Source organism: Castor canadensis, chromosome 7 (assembly GCF_047511655.1).
Source record: "Castor canadensis chromosome 7, mCasCan1.hap1v2, whole genome shotgun sequence".
Lineage (NCBI taxonomy): Eukaryota > Metazoa > Chordata > Mammalia > Rodentia > Castoridae > Castor > Castor canadensis.
In genome coordinates, this window is record NC_133392.1 from 41,561,121 (window position 1) to 41,586,739 (window position 25,619).

At 35.7% G+C, this 25,619-nt stretch overlaps 1 protein-coding gene and 1 pseudogene across 2 annotated transcripts in view; both read right to left on the bottom strand.

Moving 5' to 3' along the window:
* LOC109701759 (gastric triacylglycerol lipase-like) overlaps positions 1–25,619 on the bottom strand; it is a 142,799-nt gene that overhangs the window by 6,394 nt on the left and 110,786 nt on the right. The window contains exons 13-18 of one of the 2 annotated variants that reach the window (XM_074078829.1): positions 24,817–24,944; positions 8,148–8,263; positions 5,865–5,982; positions 4,876–5,074; positions 3,424–3,533; positions 736–872 (exon numbers count right to left, since the gene is read on the bottom strand). In XM_074078829.1, the coding sequence (XP_073934930.1) occupies positions 736–872; positions 3,424–3,533; positions 4,876–5,074; positions 5,865–5,982; positions 8,148–8,252 (669 nt within the window). In that variant the 5' untranslated portion in view covers positions 8,253–8,263; positions 24,817–24,944. Of the gene's footprint in view, positions 1–735; positions 873–3,423; positions 3,534–4,875; positions 5,075–5,864; positions 5,983–8,147; positions 8,264–11,137; positions 12,470–24,816; positions 24,945–25,619 lie in introns of those variants that run through there. The other variant, XM_074078830.1, reaches the window with a different exon arrangement.
* Positions 6,407–8,024, bottom strand: LOC109701756 (nucleolar protein 58-like; annotated as a pseudogene).

Here is a 25,619-nt window from a genome sequence, read left to right on the forward strand (position 1 = left end):
TGAAACTGTTCTACTAAAGGAACTCTGTGTGTGTGTGTGTGTGTGTGTGTGTGTGTGTGTGTGTGTGTGCTGGTTTTATTGGTGGGAAAAGTAATGAATTAAGCATTGGAAAAGTAAAGATTACTAATTCACTACCAAGTGTGCCTACACAATAAGGCAATTACTATTTATGGTTTATTGAAATTCATACCACTGCCATATGAATATCCATTTAAAGATGAAGATGCTGGTAGAAATAGAACTCTTAGGAAAGTCATGAGTATTTAATTAGGGATCTCTAAGTGTTTTCCTCACCTGTTGATTGTTTTTTTTTTCCCCTTTCTCAGCTGATCCGTTCCTTTTTCTCTTCTCAGTTCCCCTGGCCCTGGTTGGTTGGACTTCTTATTTGACTATTTTCCTTTGCTTTTAACCATTCCCTGCTCCAAGAGTGGAATTATCATCTTGACACAATTGTGTACAGTACTTAGGCAGTGAAACATCAATGACGGAGCAAAACTACTCATGGGTCTTAGTAACTCACACAAAGCTAATCAATAATAAAGAAGTAAACAGGGATCTCATAGGCTAGAGAGGATTCAAACATTGTTAGTGCTATGGAAAAAGTATATAAACATGTACAGTTCCAGTTTGGGTTATAGATGTGTTTGTTCAGTTTAATTTGTTTTCTTTCCATCATGTTGAAATCCATGGGCAATTGGGTACCTCAGATTCAGTTAACTAAAGAGAACCACATACCTTAAAGAGAGATGTAGGAATATATGAAACTTTTTTTAAAAGGCTTGTTGTATACTTCACAGTGGCAACTGGAGCTAATGCATAAAAAGTTTTGACTCTTTTTGCCAGTGTAGGAATGGTAGAAAAGGCAATAAAACCTGAAATAGAAAAAGAAACCAGAGAAGAAGGGGCATGTGTGTGTGTGGTGGGGGTATGTTTTGTTTTTACAACAATATCTGGGACTTACTAAAGGTGGAATCTGAAACAAGTTGTGAAATCAACACTTCTGCTAGCACGGATATTTATAAGCATACTGATAACAATTTTAAAATGTTCACTAGTAAAAAAATTGAAATGTTCAAAATTCAATAAGTCAAAAGAATAGTAGATTGTGGTTATTTGGTATCAGGACAAGCAGTTCTACTCACCTTAACAGGTCCTAAGGAAACTTTTGCACTACACCTCAATGCAACAATTTCATAATATTAGGTCATCAAAAAATGTTAAACTATATTAAATACATGCCATTAAAAGAGTCAAAGAGTTTGTCTTAGGTTTATATAGGTTTCCATTAAAAATGCTAATAGTTTTGTACAGTTTGGGAGCTGAAGAATTAAATTTGAATAACCTAGAACATTTTCCACTTTTTAAGAAAGGATTTTGAGTCAGTGTTGACCAGGTGTCATTAATACTGTGTTCCTCAAATTGCTCTTTGAGTCTGAGGCAGGGACTCAACACCAGTTGCAGGGAAGATTGTGGTCAAAGGCCCTATGGTGTGAGCCCTCTCTGTTATTGCTCCTGCTAAAAAAGGAACTGCTTCTACCAAAGATATATACTCTCTTCCTGATGCATCCTGCATCTAATGATGGGTCAAGAAAAAGGTCAAAAGACAAGCCCCCAGCCTGACTAGGAAGACTCTGAAAAGAGCCATATTGTATAGGGTCAACTGAGGCCTTTGTGGAACTACTTTGCAGCCCTTCCTTTCCCTCCTGACAGTCTTATTTGCCCTTTTCTCTAAAAGTTTTCCTCTAAGAAACATCCTAAGTGGTTATCCTCATTTTCTTAAGAACCTGACATGACAATGACATGGGCATTAGGCAGTTCTACACTTCTCTTGACTTAGAATTGTGAAATGAAGGAAGGTTATCAACTTAAAGTGATTGTGAGAATAAAAATGTGCCACAATTTCTCCTGTATCCTCTTCCATTTTACCCTCCTACTTTCACCCTATTTCCTGCCTTACAGCTCAGATCCTCTCCTCCACTTCTCCAATGCTGGGATTTTAGCTCATCTCTCATGCTCTCTAGAACTCACTTGATTATACCTTTCATTTCAACTACTCCACCAAAGTGGAGTCGTTTTACTCTAACACAAGTTCCCTATACCTACTAGACTAATTCTAAAGTTTTGTCTTTAGTCTTCATTTCACTTAGCTTATTAATAGCCTTTTCCACAGTTAACCATATTTTTCTTAAAACACTGTCCCTCTTTGGCTTCCAGAACAACAAATTCTCTGTCTTTCCTTATCCCACTGTCACCATTATTATTATTAACTCCTAGTCCTTTCTTCTTTATATTTTTATTTTTTATTATCATATTATTTTTGTACTGGGGGTAACTTGTGACATTTACAAAAGTTCTTACAATGTATTTTGGTTAAATTCATCCCCACTATCATTCTCCTTTATCCCTCCCTCTGCCCATTCTTAGAGTAGTAGGTTTTGTAAACTATTTGCCTGGCCTGGCTTTGAACCATAATCCTCCTGATCTTTGCTTCCTGAGTAGATAGGATTACAGATGTGAGCCACTGGCACCCAGCCAGCATTACTATTCTTTAGTACATTTTGTATTCTACTTTTTAATCATTGTTTTCTCCATCTTCCATTAGAATGTATGTGGAACAAAGCTAGAGATTTTAATCTATTTTATTTGTTGTCATATTTTTATTTAAAATTTGGGGCTACTGGGGTTTGACTCAGGACTTCATACTTGCCAGGCATGCACTCCATCACTTGAACCACACTTCCAGCGCTTTGCTCAGGTTATTCTGGAGACAGGGTCTCGCTTTTTGTTTGGCTACCTTAATCATGACCCTTGTATTTTACGCTTCCCACCATCACTGGAATGGCAGGTGTGCCTCATCTTTTTTTATTGAAAAATATATCTATATGAAAAATATAGCTATAAAAATAAACAAAATATGTTTTAAATAAATATATTTTAATAAGTAAAAATGTGTCTATCTAGCTTTTTTTGTTGATGTGGAATCTCTCAAACTTTTTGCCTAAACTGGCCTTGATCCACAATCCTCCCGATATCAGCCTCATAAGTAGCTAAGATGATAGGCCACCAGTGCCTACCTTATTATTGTTTTCTTTAGACATGTCTTAAGTCCATTTTTCATAAATATGGTTGAATGGCCAAAAATTCAGCCCTGAATTGTAAGGTACAGATTTAAGAGTCAGATTCCCTGAGGTGGTATCTGAGTCACCCTATTAATCTATTGGAAATACCCATATTACCTTGCAAAAATTATTTATCTCCACTATTTCATTTACCCATCTCTATAATGTGTATAACTATACTTATATCACAGAATTGTTAAAGGCATTACATTTTATAATGAATGGAAAAAATAGCTAATTTGGTTATGCTGCCCTAACTACTGGGAAGTGATCTAAACTGCCTTGTCCCAGTGCCTTTGCTTACCGATAGTGGTTCCCTGAGAATGACCAACATAGCTTATCTCCTCCTGTCCAGTCTTCCTTACAATGAATTCGACTGTGGCTGGAAGGTCATATTTAGCCATTTCATCAAAACTGCATGAAAAAGGAAACAAAACTGAATACATTTTCTTGCTATAGTTTCTAAAATTCACTCATATTTATAGCTAATGCACAATTTTTATTTGAAAAATAGAAAACTAGATTTTATAAACATTGATTCTTATAAGCCTTTAGCAATGAATGGCTGGGCATGGTGGTTTACACCTGTAATACCAGCTAGTTAGTAGACAGAGATTAGGAGGATCTTGGTTCCAGGTCAACCATGAGCAAAAAGTTAGATACAATTTCAAACAACACACTGGGCATGGTGGCACATTCCAGGCTTTCGGCTACATAGGAGGCCACAGGTAGGAGGATCAGGGTCTAAGGCCAGTCCTGGACAAAAACATGAAATCTTATCTGAAAAGTAAGTACAGTAAAATAGAGCTGGGAGCATGCCTTAAGCTGTAGAGCACCTGGCTAGCAAGTGCAAAACTGAGTTCAAACTCCAATACTGCTAAAACAAACAAAAAAACGTTAGTTATAGGTGATAATTATTTTCATCCCTGAAATCAAATATCAGCTTTAACAAGCATTTACATCCCACATTCCAGTACAATTTAATGTGAATCCTACCTCTCTCTATTTTATTCTTCACAAATCATCCAGAATGATATTTTGAAAATGAAAAGTCCTCTGTTTAACTTTTTTCAGTGGCTTCTCATCGCACTTAGAATGAGTTCCAATGCCCTTACCACTGCCTGATCCGGCTTTTGTCAGCATCCTTAAACTCCTCTTATGTCACTTTCCCCTTCCTCACTACACTAAGACATATGAATTTCCTAGCACCTAGAAACATTCAGAGTACTTTTGAGACCCAACAATCAGAGGTCAAATATCCCTCTGTTCTCTGTCTCCATCAATAATTTCCAGGAAAAAGACACAGAAGTTCAGTGATAGCAAACCTTTATAATCTGTCCATGGTATCTGAGTTTTGTTTTTTGGTAATAATACAGGATGCTGTTCTTCCATCCCCAACTGGGTTTTAACATCTGCCTGAACCATATGGGTGCTTTCTTTAGAATTTTATAGGGATGGTGAATTTCCTTGCTTCAGCCACATTGTTCATTCCATTTGGAAAACCATATGCAAGGATCGCCTCATAGTGGGTACTGAGATCACAGAAAAGTTGAAGGAAAAATTATTCTTGAAATGAGGTATATGAATAATACAAGAAGGGATTGGAATAAATAAAGATAACTTTCTTTACCTCTAACTTGAAGTTTAATTTGTTTTAAGATAGGACTAGATTGAAAAGGGAGATTGTCTACATATCTATCTTTTAAAGCTCAATGTTTATTTTTAGCTCCCCACTTTTTATTATCCCTTTCTTTACCTGAAAGCCCAGAATTCAACTGAGTCTGGTGAAAAGTACAAATTTCTCCTGGACCAGGTGTTTCCCCTGCTGTTCCCCAGCCACACGTCGTAACCAGCATCTGCCAGAATGAAGGCCAGGCTGTTGTTGGGCAGATTTGCAATCCAGTTTGTGGCTGATGCAAGCAATCCGTGCTGTAAAAACACCACGGGTCTTCTGCCTAAAGAAGAAAAATGTTTTAAAACTTTATAAACTTATTCCTTATTCTAATATAAACATGTCACTAGAATTACAAACATTTACTGAATTAAGTTGACTAAACTTGAGTATCTTATTTATCCTAATTTTCTCTTCTCAGGCACCAAAATTCATCAAATTTTTCTCTTTAAAAATGGGCAATGTTTTGTATGCTAATTATACCTCAATGAAGCTATTAAATTGTATCCTAAGAGAATTCAGCACTATGTTAACATAGGTAGAGTATGAGTAGTAAAGTTTTAGGTAATCTTTTAAATTTTTATTCTGTTTTTACTTCATAGTTTTTCCTACAATGAGAAAAAGGTAAAAATTTAATAGCATAATATGGCCTTTATCTGTTTGAGAAATTGACCTTAAATTGCCTCCCCATCTTTCCCTATGCATCACACCCTAGCTAACTCTTCTTGGTCCCCTAGGGCTTAATTCAGTTACTACATAGAAGAGCAACTTTCCTTAGCTGGGCTAGGTGCCTTTAATAGAGCATCCAGTTTAATAGCCTGTGCATAATAGTGACATCACATTTTGTAATCATTTGTTTATTTATCTCTCCGATTGACAGATAGTGATTTCCATGAAGATTGGAAATACTACTTAGTTGCTGCATTTTGAGAATTAGCAACTATTATGAAATCATTAAGAAGAAATGAAAGGAGAACAAAAAGAAGGAAAGGGAGAGGGATGTGAGAAGGGAAAGGGGAAGGGAAGAGGCAAGAAAGGAAAGGGGAAAATGAAGGAAGAGAAGAAGGTTATACCTATATTCTCTGAATTTTTCCTTCCATAAGGAATTCTGTAGATCCCAAGGATGTAACCATCTTCAGTCACAACGTCATATTCTTCACTTGGATATCCCCAGTAGTTAATCATCTGACTCTGATAAGGTAAACCCAAAATTTTAAGTTTTCATTGATATTTTTACAAAGAAAATAGTTTTATTTGTGTATCAAACACTATAAGAAATAACGACAATAATAAGGCTAACAGAATTGACCTTGTAAAAATGGAAATGATTAATTACTGTTTCATTCAAGCTCCCTTTGGTTGTTTTACAGAGCATTTCTGGTATACTGCCCACTGAATCTTAAGCATGATGGGTCCAAGTGAAAGAATTGTTTCCCTCCCATTAGTTCTCATTGTGTCCATCTTTTTTTGTTGTTGTTCTTTTTCTCTGGGCTAGGAATTGCTGTGCTGGTGCATGATTCTTTTTAAAAGTATTTCTTCTTATCCTTTTCCTTCTCCTTCTTTTCTTCTTCCACTACCAGGACCCTTTTTCCTTCTTCCTCTTCTTCAGCTTTAATGTTAATTTTGACATTCTGCTTTCTTTCCATCAATTTCATCCTCTTCTATTTTGCAGTTTTCAGAGTATGTTTGAAGCAAGGAATCCCCAAAGAGATCATGAGTCTCCATTCACTGCCATGAATTTGCTTTCTACTTATTTTTCCGGTCGTCTGTCCTCTAGGTTCTCAACCTGGCCTCTAATGTGGCTTTGTTCTCAACTCCCATTGCAGCGCTGGAAACCTCACCGAAAGTATTCTAGTTTATACTGAAAACAGTTTTGGGTGCCAGCATACTAGAAATCATGCATTTGTGCTTGGAATTCTCTGGCTTGCAAGTGAAGCATGATAAATGAGACCATAGGCATCACTTCTAGATCTGAGGGCCTTCAAGAGTGACTTTTCTGCTCTAGGAATCTGAACTATAGAAGCTGCATACTTGGACAACTTCAAAACAGACACTGTCTGAGTGATAAGTCATGCTGCAACTGATTCCCCAACCATGACTGTGACATTGAATGTATTACCCATCATTACATTTTGTAAATACTCATACAGCTGGGTTCTAATCTAAAGATTTCCATCACTTTGGTGCATAGATGCAGAATGTTGAATCTGTCTTCTTCAGGAGCATCTATTCCCAGATATCCTTGTGGCTGCTTTCACTTTGGCTTCTACTCCCTCTGGTCACAATTCAGAAACTGTGGCACAGGCATAGTTCTTCCTATCATCAACTTTCTGTAAATACTTGCAGTATGTAAAATAATTTTTCCTAATTCAAAAAAGTGCCAGGCACACCACTCTTTACATCACATAATGGAATTGTTCAGTTCTTTATCTAAGTTCTATGACAACACAATTGCCTGAACAATTATTTTGTTTTCTTTGTCAATACTAAATTTCAATCTGTTTTCAGACAGGCAGGCTGTGGGTCAATCTAAGACATATGGCTGCCATTCTATATGGTTCTACTCCAGGGAATAATCCATCCATTTGTGAATGGATTCCTCTCATAAGTTCATTCCTCTCTCAGTTCATGCAACTGAGATTCAGTTTTTCCTTTATGATTGTTCTTAAATTAACATCAGTTATAGCCAAAGGTCTGTGGTTTCATTTTTACTATTTTCCTCAGAACTTTCTTCAGCTGCTTGTTGATTTTACCCTGTATCAGAGCTGTGAATGCTTGTTTCCTTATAGAATAGCTGTCACTGAACTGAGCTTCAGCAATATGCTTTTGATTTCCACCAGATCAGTTTAACCACTTCTCACCTCTTATCACATGTGGGAAAACCAGCCCTCTAATGCTTTCACTATATCCTGAAATCTCATAATGTTTTGCTTTACTTTTCTTTCTCTGTAGTTTCAAATTATTCCCATGACTATCAACTTTGTTAAGTTTCTTCTCATTTAGAATTCTTAGGGTGGCATAGCTAACAGACATTTCAAACAGCACCAACAGGGCGAGGCCAGGTGAGGAAGATGCACAGTCTGCTGTGAGCTCTTATGCCATGCAAAAAACCAAATTTCGCAGACACAAAAGACCACTAGGCTGTCAGGGCACAAACATGTGCAACTTCCTGTCATTAGACCGCATTGCTAAATGTTCCACACCAGACTCTTTTGTTTACTTTTAAAATGCATCTAATTAGTGGGTATTGTTAATTATTTTTAATTAGTCACTCAGAAGTTTAAGCCTACTATAGGTCTAATCGTAGTAACATTTCTTAGTTTTATACATCTCCCTCTTCTCTGCCAGGAACTTACAATATTCATGTTGGCTTCAGGGCTTTCAGGTGCTATTTTTCCCAGGAAACCATGTGTAGTTCCAAGTGCAGATATCAAACTCACCACTGTTAACAGCAACCACATTTTGGACTGGCCTGAAACAAAAGAATAATTGGTGCCATGGGTTAATCCATTACACTTTCATAATAGTCATATTATGTGAGAATTTTGCTTGCATACAAAGTAGAGAATTGAGTGAGTTTGGGCAATATCCTGGGGCATGTGGCTGTCAGCACAAAGTCTGATTCCTTTTGTATAAGAACACTTCCTGCTTGAGTTTTTGAGACTTATTGAAGGAATCTTAATTGGTGAAAACAACATCCAACTGTCAGGCAAAACATCATATTCTTGTTATGCATTATGTTTAGGATTTTTGCCATCCTGTTTTGAGAGTCAAAATGGGAGTGAGGGTTGCATGGGTATTTGACACCTCTAGATCCAACCTCAATATAATGTGCACTCAAGTTATCCTATTGTTTAAAAATATCATTTATAATAGCCACCTTGTAATTATTTATTCATCTAAAGTCATTATATGGATTTAAAAGCTGCTGTCATCTTGTCAAAATGCTACCATAATTAGAGTGATATGTGAATATAATTTTAGGAAAGTTATTGCTTTTCTAATTTTCTGCTGAGATATGTCATTAAAAATACTTAAGCAGGCCCTGAAAATTATAAATCAGCTGTATATTATATGGTTTGATATCTTTTAAAAAGGAAAATCAGTATCATTATTTGAAAAAGATACAAGGGGTTTTCTAATTCAACCCTCTTATATTACAAGTGAGAAATAGTAACCCACATCTTAAATAACAACAACTTCAAGTGGACTGAATTACTGTAACTATCTAGATGATCAGTCTTTCACATAATTTCTCCTCAAAATTGTTAGGCTTTTTTTAGTTGTAAAGCAATACAAGCCAAGAGCAAAATAGACTAGTGATAAAATGTGCTTGTCATAAAGTGCATGAAATTTTTTAGATTAAAAATAGCCCAATTTATAATCCTATTAGATCTAATCTCTCATAATAGCTGAGTAGATTCTAGCTCTTTAGAGTTTTTACATTTTGATTAAAATCTCAATTTATAAACTTTCCTTTTTCAAAGGAAAATTTCAATAGGACTCTGTCTTTCTGATCATGTGGTTGTAATTGTTGCTTCTTTTTAACTACAGGTAATATTTGATATTAGACTCCAAACATCTAAAGTTACTTCTGTGTTGTAATCACCAATAATAACATTGGGAATCTTCAGATGTTAAGCTTGTGAAAAGCCTTGAGAGAACACTGATATATATTTGAAGGGATGTGTTGGGGAGGGTGATTTAAATCAAATAATTTTTTATTATGTCTGATGCCATTCAATAGTTATTTATTAAGAAACTGCTGCATGTTTGAAGCAATATTTGGAGGTCACATGCAGACAAAACTTAATTGTATGGAGTGAAGAATTTCTAAGGTGTACATTGTTAAATTAAAATGAGTTTATTTGATAAAGTGTGAGTTCACTGTGACTGGTAACATTTCAGTGAAGACCATTTACCCATAATGCATGCAGAGCACTTAGTCTTGATCCTTCTCTATAACAAAGCCAGACTAGAAGTCTTAAAGTCTAAATATGAATATCTGATCTAATGGTTTGACCACTTATTTAGTGTATTTATTTAGTAATGGTGTCTCTTAAAGTGCGTTTTAATTAAACCTTGTCTTCAGAATGAAATTTTAGGAAAGAACAAGCTAGTATATAAAAACTAACTAACTAGCAGTGTTTTAACATTCATGTCAGGAAGTTCTGATCAAACTTTTCAGGAACTTCCAATTTTATAACCTATACTGGCTCCATTAATCAATTTATTACTGTAGCATGAGGGCACTTAACCTATGATTTGAGTTAGGACATTCCAACTCCCAAGTTAACATCATGGGATCAGGAATGTTCACAACAAGACAAATTTCTCAAAAATCTAGATTCCAGGCTCTAAGATAATCTCACTAACATCCACAAAGGGTTCGCTGTGTGTTAGCGTACTCAACATGTGACACTTGTAAATGAATTCACTTCATTGAAAGTTTTCTTTTTTATAAAATAGAGCTAGCAAGACTGCATTTCTTGGTGTTATAAGCATTCGGTATGATAAGAAAAGTAAAGTTTTTAACATGTCAGGCCTCTAGTAAACATTGGATGTACATAGTTATTGTTGCTATCATCTCCTTCAGTCTCATAACAACCCTAGTAAGTAGTTAGCACTGCGTTCCCCACATTGCAGATTGGCAAAGCAAGATCCAATCAGTATGTAGAAAGCATGTGAGCCTATATTTAAAACTAGGCGGTTCAAAAATTATGTTCTCATTATAGTTCTTTAGCAAGACCTTAAGCCAACTTCTGTAAGAAACCACTTGGGGACACCCTCAAAGAGACTCGTAATGTGATCAAAACTTCGTTTTGAGCTGCTGACAATGTGAAGAAATACATTGGCAGCCTGTGAAGTATAATAATGTTACTTTTAAAAGTTATTTTAAGATTCCACCTCCTGAGTAGATGTGATTACAGGCATGTACCACTATTCCCCCAGCCTTACCAATGTTATGAACAATGGTTAGTTTGATAGCAGTTGATTTAGATGGCATTTAACTACTCAACGTAGCTTATCAATAATGGCAGTGCATATGATGTTAGAGGACTGGCCTAGGGCTCCTCACAAGGGAGAATCAGAAAGAATAAGTTTCCACATTAAGCACTCCTTACATTAATAAATAAATTTATCATTCAATGATTAAAAAGAATACAAATATGAAATGTACAAAAAGAGAACAAAAAGTAAATCAAATCCTACAGGAATAAGCTATGACAAATAGACACATTTATATAGGTGACTATATAACTAAACCTTTAAAGATGCAACAGTTGAGTTGAAAAAAATGAATCTAAGAATTCAAGTAAGTTTGTTCAGCAGAAGTTGTACTTACAGTCTCCTCAGAAACAGGAATATGTTTCTCTAGATGCTTATTTTGGTTAGTGCTACATTTACTTCTTATATACAAAACCTCAACAATGGCCAGAATTATTCATCCTCTGATTAAATTACTGTAGACATCATCTAATGTTAAAAGGACAGACCTAAAAAGTAAATATTGTACTCAAGTTCACATAGTATTGTTTTCACATTTAACTTTTAACAAATGTAAATATTGGCCAAAAGAGCTTTGATGATTAACCATGATTTAGGAAACATTACAATGATCTTTGAAAGCTTAAACATATAAAACTGTTGTGCCAAAGGTATAAAACAAACAATTATACAACTTGACTCAGATAAAGAGGATTAAGATGGCAAGGCTCTACCCATTGTTCTTTAAAAAGACTGTTCTAACTAGATGGTTGGATAAATTAATGTACTCAGTAAAGATTAATGTTTTATTATGGTATTTGATCAGGGTCTCTTGACCTGCAGATAGTGGTCAAACTAATATTCGAAATTCAGCTCCTGACCTTAAAGAACACAAGTGTTCCCATTTCCTTTAAAAAAAAAATACTGATTGGACTTTGAACAATATGAATCTGTTTATAAATGCATTGTACAAATAATTTTTGTTTGAAAATTAGTTTATCCTTTAAAACCACCATTAGCATCTATAGCTTACTGTGAAAGAAAAATGAAATCATGTTTCAACTTGTTAAAATCATTCCGAGTTTATTTTAGAAATCTATATGCATTTGTTGGTACTTAAATACTGAATAGAAATAATAAACAAGTAATTATTGTTGAAAAGAACAAAATGGTAAACTGTAATCACTACCTTCCCACCAAGTCCCACACACAACTAATCATGGTTACATTGTCTAAAAAACTATCAAAATCATCATATGTCAAATACTATATACATATATATATATGTATATAGGTATATATATATATATATATACATATTTTTATATAGGTACTATCCCATCTAACTCAACTCTGATTGATTGTCACTGATACCTGCTATGCTTTGAAAGGAAAAGATGGTCATGAACTTTCATAAGGTCAATATGGAGGGGAAGGATTTTTGCTATCTTAATGTAATTTGAGTTAACTCTACTACCAGATAGGAAGCAAATCAACCATATTTATGTTGTTGCTTGCTTAAATTTAAGCAAGAGCATGAAGAATGCATTCCTTTGGTCTTTTACTATCACTAAAGATGATTTGGAATAAAAATCTTTGGGAAAATGAGAATTCTAGTAGTCTTTGAAAGAGATCTTACTCTAAAATAAGAGGCCTTTATTTGAGACACTGCAGTCAAATGGTCAAACATGCTCTTGCCTCCTTATAAATACCTTAAATTCTGTTTCACTAGGAGTAGGTAATTCAGGTAGTCACAAACTACCAAGGATGAGTTAGTTTTCAATTTGCAACTTACGTTAAGTTTCATTAGAAAATAAGATGCTTTCTCTGCTCCCTTATCATTTTCCTTTGTCTTCTCCTCCTTCTTCCCCTCCTTTGTTGTTATGCTTCATTCTAGCCATTATTTCTTTGAGGAAGATTATCTCGATATTGTTCTTCATCCAACATTCCTGTGGAACTCAATAGCTACCTCTATTCTAGGAGGTTCTACTTGATAGGTCACTATATTTCTTCACTTGGGCATTCTCTTTCTCTCACCTCTCTCTTTCTTAAGTAAACTTGTTCATTCACTATTATATTTGCAATGTCTAGAATTTGTCTGGGAAAAAGTATAAGATCAATAAGTATTTGATGCAAAAATGTTAAAAAAAGAAAAAGAATTACAAAATCATCTGTGCACACTTATGCATAGTCATAACAAATATAAATATTGCAATGATGTTCCTATTCCATCCAAGAAGAAGATAAATATTCACTTTATAGTAATAAACTCCATGACAAAGATTAAGAAAATCTGTGATTACTTTCATGGAATTTCAGCACAAAGGAGCATACTTAACTATACATGAGGAAAAATGTAATAGAGTAATACTCTCTTTATTTCTAATGGTAATGTTAAGAAATTTTGGTAACAATAGAAAACTCTTTCTTTAAAAAATCATTTTAATTGTACAAATTTATGATATACCTTATGATAATTTCACAGAAGTATAGCATGTGTAATGATCAAATTGGGATAGTTAACATTTCCAGCTCCATAAAACAATAAAAAGTTACTAACATGTATGGTTGTACATATTCATTGGGTACTTTGTGATATTTCATTACGTGTATACAGTAAAATTTGGGTAGTTAACAGTTCCATCTTCCTATCATTATTTTGTGTTTGGAGAGAGTTGTTAATAAAGTATATAATAGGTTACTATGAACTTTAGTCCCCTGTGTTCTATAGATCACTAGAACATATTACTTCTATTTAATTGTGTTTGGATACTAGTTGTCTAGCTTCTCATTATTTCCCTTGCACCCTACTCTTTCCAGCCTCTAATAATTGTTATTACATCTTCTGATCAACTTTAAAAAAATCTACATATGAAAGAGAAAAAGTAGAATTTGCTTTAGGAAACCATTTATACACTGCTGAGAGAAAAGATGTAATTTATGATGTACAAATTGTTCTGTGAAAGATTTTTTTATTCATTTATTCACATGTGCATGCATTGTTTGGGTCATTTCTCCTCCTGGACCCCCCCCCCAGCACCCTCCCTGCACCCTCTCTTTCCCTCTCCCCCCTCAGTTCCAGGCAGGTCCTATTCTGCCTTTATCACTAATTCTGTTGAAGAAAAGACACAAGCATAATAAGGAAGACAAACGTTTTGCTACTTGAGTTAAGGATAGCTATACAGAAATATTCCTTGATTGGTTTCATGTACACATGTGTTACGACCCATGTTGATTCATCGCTAATGATCTTTACACTGGTTACTGATTCCCTCCTCATGATAACCTCTGTTGCTTTAAGGTTTTTGTGAAAGATTTTGATCCCAAAATATTTGATACATTGACAAACACCACTGACACATTTAATGTTTGAGGTTTTATTTATTTTTATTCTTTGTTTATCTTATCATTTTTACATTTACTCACATGTGTATACATTGTTTGGGCCACCTTCCCACCCCACCCACCCTCCACTCCCCGTATTACCAGGCAGGACCTTTTCTACCCTTTGTATCAAATTTTGTTGAAGAGAAAACATAGAGATAGTAAAAAAGACATAGTGTTTTTCTAGTTTCAGATAAAGATAGCTATGCAGAGACATTCCCTAGCATTGCTTCAATGTACATGGATATTGCAACGCACATTGGTTCATATCTACCAGACCTCTTCACTACTTCCCAGTCCCCTTCCCATACTGGCTCTGCCAGTCTAAGATAACTGTATTTGCTCCTCTATAGTGTGCACATCAACCACATTCAAGTTTTAGGTTTTCCTCCCTTTCCCTATTCCTCTTGTGTGCACTCTCCCCTTAGTATGTGACACATGTCCAATAATATTACTGCATTTGTTTTAGGTCTACAATCCACATATGAGGGAGAACATGCAATTTTTGGCCCTCTGAACTTGGCTAACTTTCCTTAAGATGATGTTCTCCAGTTCCATCCATTTACTTGCCAATGACAAAATTTCATTCTTTGTGGCTGAATAAAATTCTATTGTGCATGAATACCACATTTTCTTAATACATCTGTCAGTATTGGGGCATCTTGGCTGTTTCCATAGCTTGACTATTGTGAATACTGCTGAAATAAACATGGGTGTGCAGGTGCCTTTGTGTCACATTTCTTTGGGTATACACCTAGGATTGGAATTGCTGGAACATATGGCAGATCTATGTTTAATTTTTTAAGAAGCCTCCATACTTTTTCACAGTGGTGTACTGTGGGAAACCCTCAGGACCCCCAAAGCCTCTTGGAAAGGAGCGGAGTCACTGTAGCTTTTGTGCAACAGCCTTAAGAGAGATTGCAACAGTCCAAAAGGATAGTTGCTGAACAACCCTGTTCTGTCTCTGTATGGGACTGGGAAAACCTGGTCCTGAGAACATGATGTTCCACACTTGGGCTCGTAGTCAAAACAACCCATCCCAGTACAGAGGTCAAGGGAAACTTGTGGACTGCCATGTACTCCTTCCTGCTTTTCTCACTGCTTAAATACTCTCTTCAGAAAATAAACTGTGCCATTGCTGCCCAGCACAACCCTGAGTTCGTGTCATTATTCACTGCTCAAGCACCCAAGGCCAGTCGGAGCCCCCGCTGCAGCTGGACTGTGGCAAGTGATGCCGTGACTTGGATCTGCTCTGAACATCTTGGCAATATTATTCAAGGAGGGACAGACTCGCTGTGGAGCCCCAACCCAAGGTGTCACAAACCGTAAGTTGGGGGACAGAATGGGGAACTCACTGAGTTCAGAACATAGGCATTTCTTACAGCTACTGCAATGTTTGCTAAAAAATAAGGGTATATCTTACACCCAGGGGCAAATTGAAGATTTTATAGAGACAGTTATCCTGTTTAATCCTTGGTTTCCTGAACATGGAACTTTGCATCCTGATAGCTGGAAGCAGATAGGAGAAAATGTAAAAAGAGCTCACCAAAGAGGGAAAAACATTCCTATTCATTTTTTTGGCATGTGGTCCTCTATTTGTTATTGCTTGGGACCCCTAGCAGATCATTCTAAAGAGGCTCATCAATCAAGTCTTCCAGAGAACAATAAGGAAGATAATAACAAGGATAATAAGAAGGACAATAAGGAGGAGGAAAAGCCTCCCCCACAAAAACATGTAAAATTTAAGTTTTCCTCTATGGAGGATTCTGTACCACCTTATGCCCCTTTACCCATCATTGACTCCATTTCAGGTTGATCCTCAGACTGGTGCCATACCTAAGGCAAAAACAAAATGGAAAGAGGAAAATGAAGAAGTTTCCTAGAAACAACTTTCAGGCAACTCTTACTGGAGGTTGGGAATAATGACCCTTCTCCTCCACCTTTGTCTCTTTCATCTTCAGAGAACTCTCTGGCCCTTCCAGTCATCCTGGGGCCTCAGGGACAAGGAAGGCATGAGTCCATTTCTCTTGAGGTACTTAGAAAATTTAGAGATTCAGTCAGGGAGAACAGGGCTAATGGTCCCTACACTCTTACTCTATTGGAAAATCTGAGTCAAGAAATTTGTACACCATGGAGCTACAAGCAGTTAGCCCAATCTTGCCTTAGCCCTGGTGATTTCCTTATATGGAAAGAAAAATATTATGATGAATGTGATGAATAGGCACAAAGAAATATGGGTGTAGGGGTGCCTTAAACTGAGGACCAACTGCAGGGGGTTGGCCCATTTGCTGATGCCCTTCTTCAGATGCAAGGCACTCCCCAATATTTTGATCAGGTAAGACTGCATGCCAAGAGAGCTTGGAGTAGCCTCCCTGACTCTGGCAGAGAATCAACTGAAAGTGTTTTGCAACTAAAACAAAAAGCCAATGAACCATGGGCTGAATTCTTGGCTCATGTAAAACATGCTATCAGCTGCAAAATTCAACATGCAGATGCACAAAGGTTCTTGGTTCACCAAATTGCATATGAGGGGGCTACCAAAGAATAAAAACAAGCTATCAGACCTGTAAAGAATGGAAATCTTTCTACTGTGTACTAGCTTACAGTCCCACCAGCAGTGTAAGAGGGTTCCATTTTCCCCAGATCTTCACCACCATTTGTTGGTGGTGGTGTTCTTGATGATAGCTATTCTAACAGGAGTGAGGTGGATTTTGATTTGCATTTCCTTTCTGGCCAAGGATGGTGAGCATTTTTGCTCATGTGTTTTTTTGGCATTTGAACTTCTTCCTTTGAAAAAGTTCTGTTTAGTTCAGTTGTCCACTTCTTTATTATTCATTGATGGAGAGTTTAGTTTTTTGAGCTCTCTGTAAATTCTGGTTATCAATTCTTTGTCTGATGTATAGCTAACAAATATTTTCTCCTACTCTGTGGGTGGGCTCTTCAATTTAAAAACCATTTCTTTTGTTGTGCAGAAGCTTTTTAATTTCATGTAGTCCCATTTGTCCATCCTTTCTCTTAGTTGCTGGGCTGCTGGAGTTATACTGAGGAACTCCTTGCCTATACCTATTGCTTCCAGAATATTCCCTGCTCTTTCCTGTACTGACTGCAAGGTTTTGGGTCTGATATTAAGGTCTTTAATCCACTTTAAGTTGATACTAGTACAGGGTTATAAGTGTGGATCTGGTTTCAGTTTTCTGCATGCAGATAACCATTTTCCCAGCAATACTTTTTGAACAGGCTGTCTTTTCTCCATCATATGTTTTGGGCACCTTTGTCAAAAATAAGGTGTGTATAACTGTGTGGATTCATATCTGGGTTCTCTTCTGTTCCACTGGTCTTCATGTCTGTTTTTGTGTCAGTACCATGCTGCTTTTATTGTTATAGATCTGTAATATAGCTTGAAGTCAGATATTGTGATACCTCCAGCATTGTTCTTTTTGCTCAGTATTGCCTTGGCTATTCATGGTCTTTTGTGTTTCCAAATGTACTTTAGGGTAGATTTTTTTATCTCTATGATGAATGTCATTGATGGGAATTGCATTGAACATGTAAATTGCTTTTGGTGGTATAGCCATTTTTACTACATTGATTCTGCCAATCCATGAGCATGGGAGATCTTTTTACCTTCTTTAGTCTTCTTCGATCTCTTTCTTCAGTGATTTGTAATTCTCCTTGTAGAGTTCATTTACATCCTTTGTTAAGTTTATTCCTAGGTATTTGATTTTTTTTGAGGCTGTCTTAAATGGAATTGTTTTCCCATATTCTTTCTCAATTTGTTCATTGCTGGTGTGTAGAAAGGCTACTGATTTTTGTAAGTTAATTTGTATCCTGCTACTTTACTGAAGCTGTTTATGGTGTCTAAGAGTTTTTGTGTGGAGTTTTTTGGGTCTTTAAGATATAGGATCATATCATCTGCAAATAGGGATATTTTGACAGCTTTGTTACCTATTTGTATTCCTTTTATTTCTTCTTCTTGCCTTATGGCTCTGGCTAGGAATTCCAGTACTACGTTGAATAGGAGTGGGGAGAGTGGGCATCCTTGTCTCATTCCTGACTTTAGGGGAAATGCTTTCAGATTTCCCCATTAAGTATGATGCTGGCTACAAGTTTGTCATATATATCATTTATAATATTGAGGTACATTCCTTCTATTCCTAGTTTTCTTAGAGCTTTTATTAAGAAGTGATGTTGATCTTATCAAAGCCTTTTCTGCATCTATTGAAATGATCAAGTGGTTTTTGTCTTTGCTTCTTTTAATGTGCTGTATTGCATTTATTGATTTGCATATGTTGAACCATTCCTGCATCATGGGGATGAAGCTGACTTGGTCATGGTGAATGATCTTTCTGATACATTGTTGGATTCTGTTTGTCATTATCTTATTGAGGATTTTTACATCAATATTCATTATGGAGATTGGCCTGTAGTTTTTGGATGTGCCCATGTCCAGTTTTGGGATGAGGTTATATTGGCTTCATACAATGAGTTAGGCAGTGCTCCTTCCCTTTCTATTTCATGGAAAAGTTTAAGGAGTGTTGGTATTAGTTCTTACATAAAGGTCTGTTAAAATTCAGCAGAAAATCTGTCAGGTCTTGGACTTTCCTTTTTGAGTAGACTGTTTATTGCTACTTCAATTTCATTAGGTGTTATAGATCTGTTTAGGTGGTTAATATCCTCTTGGTTCAATTTTGGATGATCATAAGTATCTAAAAATTTGTCCATTTCTTCAAGATTTTCAAATTTATTGGAATATAGGTTCTCAAAGTTGTCTCTGATGATTCCCTGGATTTCTTTGGTGTTTGCTTTTATCTTTCATTTCTGATTTTACTAATTTAGGTCTTTTCCCTCCTCATTTTAGTCAGATTTGCCAGGGACTTGTCAATCTTGTCTATTTTTTCAAAAAACCAGCTTTTTGTTTCATTGATTCTTTCTATGGTGTTTTTGGTCTTTATTTTATTAATTTTGGCCCTTATTTTTATTATTTCTCTCCTGCTTGTTTTGGGTTTTGCTTGTTCTTGTTTTTCTCGGAGTTTGAAATGAAGCATTAAGTCCTTTATTTAAGATCTTTCTGTTCTTTTAATATATTCACTCATGGCTATAAACTTTCCTCTTAGGACTGCCTTTGCTGTGTTCCATAGGGTCTGGCATGTGGTGTTTTCATTTTCATTAGCTCCCAGGAACATTTTGATTTCCTCTCTTATTTCTTCTATGATCCACTAATCATTGAGCAATGTGTTATTTAGCCTCCAATTATTTGCATATTTTCTGCTGTTGTTTTTGTTGTTGAGTTCTAGTTTTATTGCATTGTGATCAGAGAGAATGCAGAGGGTTATTTCTGTTTTCTTATATTTGCTGAGGCTTGTTTTATGGATGATGATATAATCTATTTTGGAGAAAGTTCCATGAACTTCTGAGAAAAATGTATACTGTGCTGTTGTTGGATGAAATATTCTGTAGACATCAGTTAGGTTCATTTGATCTATGGTGTCATTTAGTTCTAGGATTTCTTTGTTGATTTTGTATTTGGATAACCAATCTACTGGTGATACAGGTGTATTAAAATCTCCCACTACCACTGTGTTGGAGTCTATATGTGCATTTGAAGTCCTTTAGTGTATGTTTGATGAAACTGGGTGCACTGACATTGGGTGCATATAGATTGAGAATTACTATTTTCTTTTGATCTATTTCCCATTGAATTCTGTATTGAATTATTTTTTTTGAGGAGAGTGGTCTCTATTCCTTATTCTTCCCATTGCTCCACTTGGTGCTGTGCACCTATATTCTTGATAGGCTAGTTGGTGGTTTTAATTACCTGTTTTCTTTCCCTTGATTTAATTTTTATGTTGTGACTGACTTGGCTGTTGGTTAGGTTGATGTGCTCTTTCTGTTCCTGGCCTGGAGGTATAATTTAGCAGTAACACATTCACAGGTTTAATCCAAGCCAGTTGTTTATATATTATATAGAAAAACCCTTGGTGATAATATCTATAAACAGTGAGAGTTGGCGGGATAATGGGTATTAGGCTAAATATAGAACTATGGGTAAGTTGTAAAGGTGGCACTAAAAAGGGGGGCTAGGAAAAGGGATAGATGGGTGGGGGAAGAGGTATGGGGTTTTGTGTCCCTTGTGCATCTTTGGGTGTACTTCTGTTGTTTTGTAGAGGGTGTCTGAGTCAGGGCTGCAGGGGGCTGGGGTTGTGTACAGTTGGTACAGCAGATTACTCAGTTGGTAGTGAGTATATAGGAGGGAGGGGTAGTGTGGTGACAGGTTGGAGGAGGATAGGAGGGGGAAATGAAGACAGGGAAGAGAGGATGAGAAGAGCAGAAAGAGTAGTTGGAAGAGAAAACAATGGATTGTAGCAGAGGAAATAGAGGAAAGTGAAGGGGGTAAAAATAGGGATAAGAAAATAGTGATGGTGAAGTTAACACTACAGAAAAAAAAAAAAAAAACACCAGGTACAGGAACAACAAAAAGTCCCAAAATCTTTGATACCTTGACAAACACCACGGCACATTTAATGTTTGAGGTTTTAGCTAGGACAAATAAAAATTATCTAGTGTGGAAACCATCTTTGAATTCAGCTGTAGTGATAAGAGGTGAAAGGCAAAAGGAATGATTGCAAATATTGAGACATAGTTGTAACTCTAGGCAACTCTCTTATTTACTGGGCCTTAGATTGTGGAATTAAAAGTAGAATAATAACAGTATCCACTCAATTATCTGACAGGGTTGACATATAAATGAACTTTTCTCTTTTTTGTTGCTTGGTACTTTTACTCAAGCTCCATGATTTACTCCAAACATACCTCCATGTTAAGGACAGGATTAACACCCATATTGATCCTGCAGCATTAACACTTAATATCCTTGATTCTACTAGGTCTTCATCTGGACCAGATTAGCACTTTCTTTGTTCTAAATATACTTTGTTTTCCTATCTAGATCATGGATGATTAATGAAAGAATGGACACATAAATTAGTTCACATATGAATATAGATCAAAGGAGATAAGGCATTACAAATACTTTGGAAAATTTAAAGATCTGGGAACTTAAATAAGATTATATTTAAATAGTGTTTTATGTTGGTCTTATTGAAGAGGCATAGCAAGATCTACAAGAGGGCCCAGCTTGTCCATGATCAAATGCTGACCATTATATAGTGTGAAAATTTATTGCCTATTTTCTGATGGGGAGAAAACAGCATTTATTCAAAAGCATGGGCTTAGGGATCAAAGTGATTAAGTTGAAATTTTTGCTCTGCTAAATATTTCCTTATGAATTTGTATTAACTTTAATCCTCTCATTTTCTTCATTTGTGAACTCAAGATAAAAATGCCTGCCTCTCAGATGATTGTCATTATAAGTTAAATGAGATAATATATACTTAGCCTCAAACATGGTACAGATGCTAAGTAAATGGAATTTTTTATTTTTCTAATGAATTAAGTGGCTAGTTTATCAAGACCTCATTCAACAATTGCTCAAATATTTATCTGATCAATCAATACTGTCTCAGAAACTAGACATAGTCTTTTAAAAGACAATATCCCATTTTAACGTACAAAAAGGTAAGTACTGGTGAAGGAACAAAAAGCATTATGAAAAAGAATAAGCAGAGAACATCACATAGGATGAGGCAGCAAGAGAAGATTTCTTTTTGGTAACTGGAACCTGAATGACAACAAGGAACCAGTCTTGTGAAGAGCCAGTAAAAATTACTTTTCAGACAGAAGTAAGAGCAAGTTGAAAGATCATGAATTGGAAATGATCAGTCACATTCAGAAAAGAGGTCAATATTTGGCTGAGGCACAAGAACCAAACTGAGTTCAACAACATCAGAAAAACAAAATCCATGGTAAGAAGCTTTGATTTCATTTTAAGAGATAGAATACATTTAAGAGTTTGAAACAGTGAGATGTTATGTATTTTTATAGATCAATCAGGAGGCTGGGTAAAAATATATGGAAGAATGAAAACAGGAATACAAAATAGGAACTTTAGCACTGCTCCAGTTTAAAGATAATGAAGTCTTTAATCAGACTGGTGGTAGAGAAGAGAAACTCTTAGAAACATAGGTGGTAGTTATCACTCTGGATAGTTGACAATGACATTATAATGGGCAGATGTTCATAACCATGGCTTACATAGGTTTTCATGCATTTACATCTGTGCTCTTATAAGTTGAGTATTCCATTGGATTTCAAACTTTCCTGTCATCCATACAAAGGTTAAGAGTCATTAAGACTGGGTTGTCTGTAATAATTATTCATATAACAATTACAACTTAATCAATAAACACATGAATAAAATTGAATGGCACTGAAAAGCTGAAAGATGAATGTTTATGTTGATAGAAGATAAAAATATACAATAGGTTACTTTGCATGCATTATCTAGTCATTGTCAGCATTATAAAATAATGACATAAAAGTGGTGATTATTTCTATACTATTTTACAGTAAAACAAGGAAAACAATAGAAAAGATAACTAATAGCATTAAGGGAAATAAAATCCATTGTCAATTAAATTTGGAACTTTGCATCTAGTAAGGTTTTCTTTATTGTTTCAATGATATGATATTAAATATCTTAAAGTATATCATGTTCTTAACAAAATCCAATTGATTGTAGGAAGTCAGAGACAGAAGGCAAATAAGGTCAGGGATTTGATAAGTAAGATGGTGGCATATTTTAGATCCAGATAATAAGAAGTTTTTCCACCCCTAGTACAGCTAGAATTTTCCATAACCACAGTAAAGTTGGTCACATGGGATTGTAGAAGAGTAGGCTGAATAAATACAAAGAAAATAAGTTTCACAAACAATCAGACTTAAAAGCAACAGTATGTCTTTATAAAACCATGCTTTATTAGAAGAGAATGTATGTTTTAGTTATGTTATATTATTAGTGAAAGTGAGTTGGCTTTAAATAGTGTATAGCATCTAGAAGAAAGACTGCTTGCATATTAGCAAAATTAAAAGAGTTTCCTAACCGTGCATGGAAAATTGTTTGGTGCCTTTTATGGCTTGAATCTAAAACTGACTCTCAAAGTATCATGTATTAAAGGCTTTGTGCTAGCTGGTGGGCTCATGAGCTGAGATTGGATCAGGAGGGCTCTAACTTCATCAGTGGATTAATTCAGCAATAAGTGCGTGACCGAATGGTCCATTAGAACATGAAGCCTAGATGGAGGAAGTCGGTCACTACCTTTTATGGCTACATCTCCTCACTGGACATTTTTTCTCTGTGTCTCCTGTCTGCCACGAGGTGAGCAAGTCTGTTGTACCACAAGCTCCTTAATGTGATGTTCTTTCTGCCTCATTACTCATGGGCCTAGAAGCAGCAAAGCCAGTGACCCTGGACTGAAACTTCTGAAACTGTGAGCTAAAATCAGTCCTTTAACCTGATTTTCTCAGTATTTGTCAGGACTGAAAACTGACTAATATGATACCGTTCTACATACAAATTGAGATTAGGAGAGGGAAAATATTTTTATTCCTAATCTTTAAGGCAACAGTAAAATAGATTATTAAAAATGAAACCGGATCTGCTTTGTTGATTTTTTAAAGAGAGAAAGATAGGTGTATTTTAGAATTTCTAGACAAAGACCTGTCTAAGCTTTTGATAATGGGCGTAGTTCACCTTTTGGTCTACTCTGAGTTTCTCTGTTACCTGCTATGTTAGTGTTCTAGGACTTCCGTTATGAAGAGCCACAAATAAGATGGCTTATACAACAGACATTTATTTTCTCATAGCTCTAGAAGCTAGATATTGGCAAGCTTAGCTTCTTTGTAGAAGCTAAGTGAGATGTTTAACAGTGGCAGGAGTTTGGGTTGAAGAATATGTGGATCTTAAATTAGTTGATTAATGATTGGAATGCTTTGAAGACATTTTGCAGTTTGGGATAATCATTTATTCAGGCAGGTATCAAGGGAAACCAAAGGTGGCTATATGCACTGGAGAGTTAGAAAGTTAACTGGAAAAATTCTAACCGTGGCAAATTTTCCATTTAAAATATGGTTCTGGGAACAATAGACTGCTGAATAAACAACTTCAGAGCACACACTTAAGAGGACAGTTATTAATTTTGATTGTCATAAATCATATTTCTTGACTATAGATTATATTACTGTACTATTCCTTTTTATATACTCAAAGCATTTTGTGATCAGTAGAAATGGACTAATATTCTTAGGGTTTCTTTTGAAGGTCAGAGAAAGGAGATTTATTATACATTCCCGGACATGGCATGAAAAGAGACAAAGTAAGAACTTGGTCCATCTTATCTTCTGGATACAGACACAAGCTTTAGCTTTATTATTTTTCTTCTTTTTAATCATTATTGTACTGGGGGTACATTGTAACATTTACCAAAATACTTACATTATATCATAGTTGAATTCACCCATCCATCATTTTCCTTTATCTCCCTTCTCCCCATTCCTGCAATAGTTTCAACAGGTCTCATTTTTCCATTTTCATATATGAGTACGTAATATTTCCACCATTTCAGCTTCAAATATACAAACAATTAGTGTGAGGGACAAAAGATATACATAGTTAAATAGTCCTAGTCACAGGTGTGGCCCAGTTGTCATTAGCTCAGTCTTTATTCCTGAGAAATTGTTATCCAGAGTCATTATTACCTGGAAGATGGTCTGTCCTGGGGAGTTTCTACTGTTAGAGGTAGCTTCAATCCTTTGTCATACAGATGCTATCGGTTCTGTCCTCCCTGGAATCCAAGATGATTGCAAAGTGACTGCAAAGAGAGTGACTTAGAGAAAAGACAAACACAAAACCAAGTCAGGGAAGCCAAGCTTTTCTTCTGCTTTTAGTTAATTTGTAGGCCCAAACAAGAAGTTGATACTTTTCAGCAAAAGCATTATGAGCACCTCATTTAATTGCCTCACCCCTTATGTTTGAACATTCTTCAATCCTGAGGTAATTAGAATGCTTTCCAATTTGACTTTGCAGGATCCTTGGCCAGTAATAAATTAGCATAGGGAAAGGGGACAGATTGCTGAACTATGTAAGTCAAAAGTACTTTGTTGTTTAAGCTTAAAACTAGAAACACTATTATAAAGCAGAATATAGAAGAAGTAAAAGTTGGAAGAAAACTAGTTAAATAAATTGTGTAGGAAGGTCCTTTTTAAAAATAACTACATGAACATAGACTATTAAAAAGATGTGTTTGGAGACAACAAAAATAGTAATTTCAGTCTGTATTTAAATAGAAGGCATTACCCAAAAATATGAGTTTGTCCTCTGTCAGAGGTGACTGAAAGGGATTTAGTGTCCCATGGTCATGAATAAGAATACTTTAAAACCTCCTGACTTAGGTTCAGAAAGCCAAATATTGAATGTTTTCTCTCATATGTGGAATATCGACCCAATACAAATAAAAGAAATATGAAAAACAGGTTACACTAAGGGGAGGTCACATACAGAG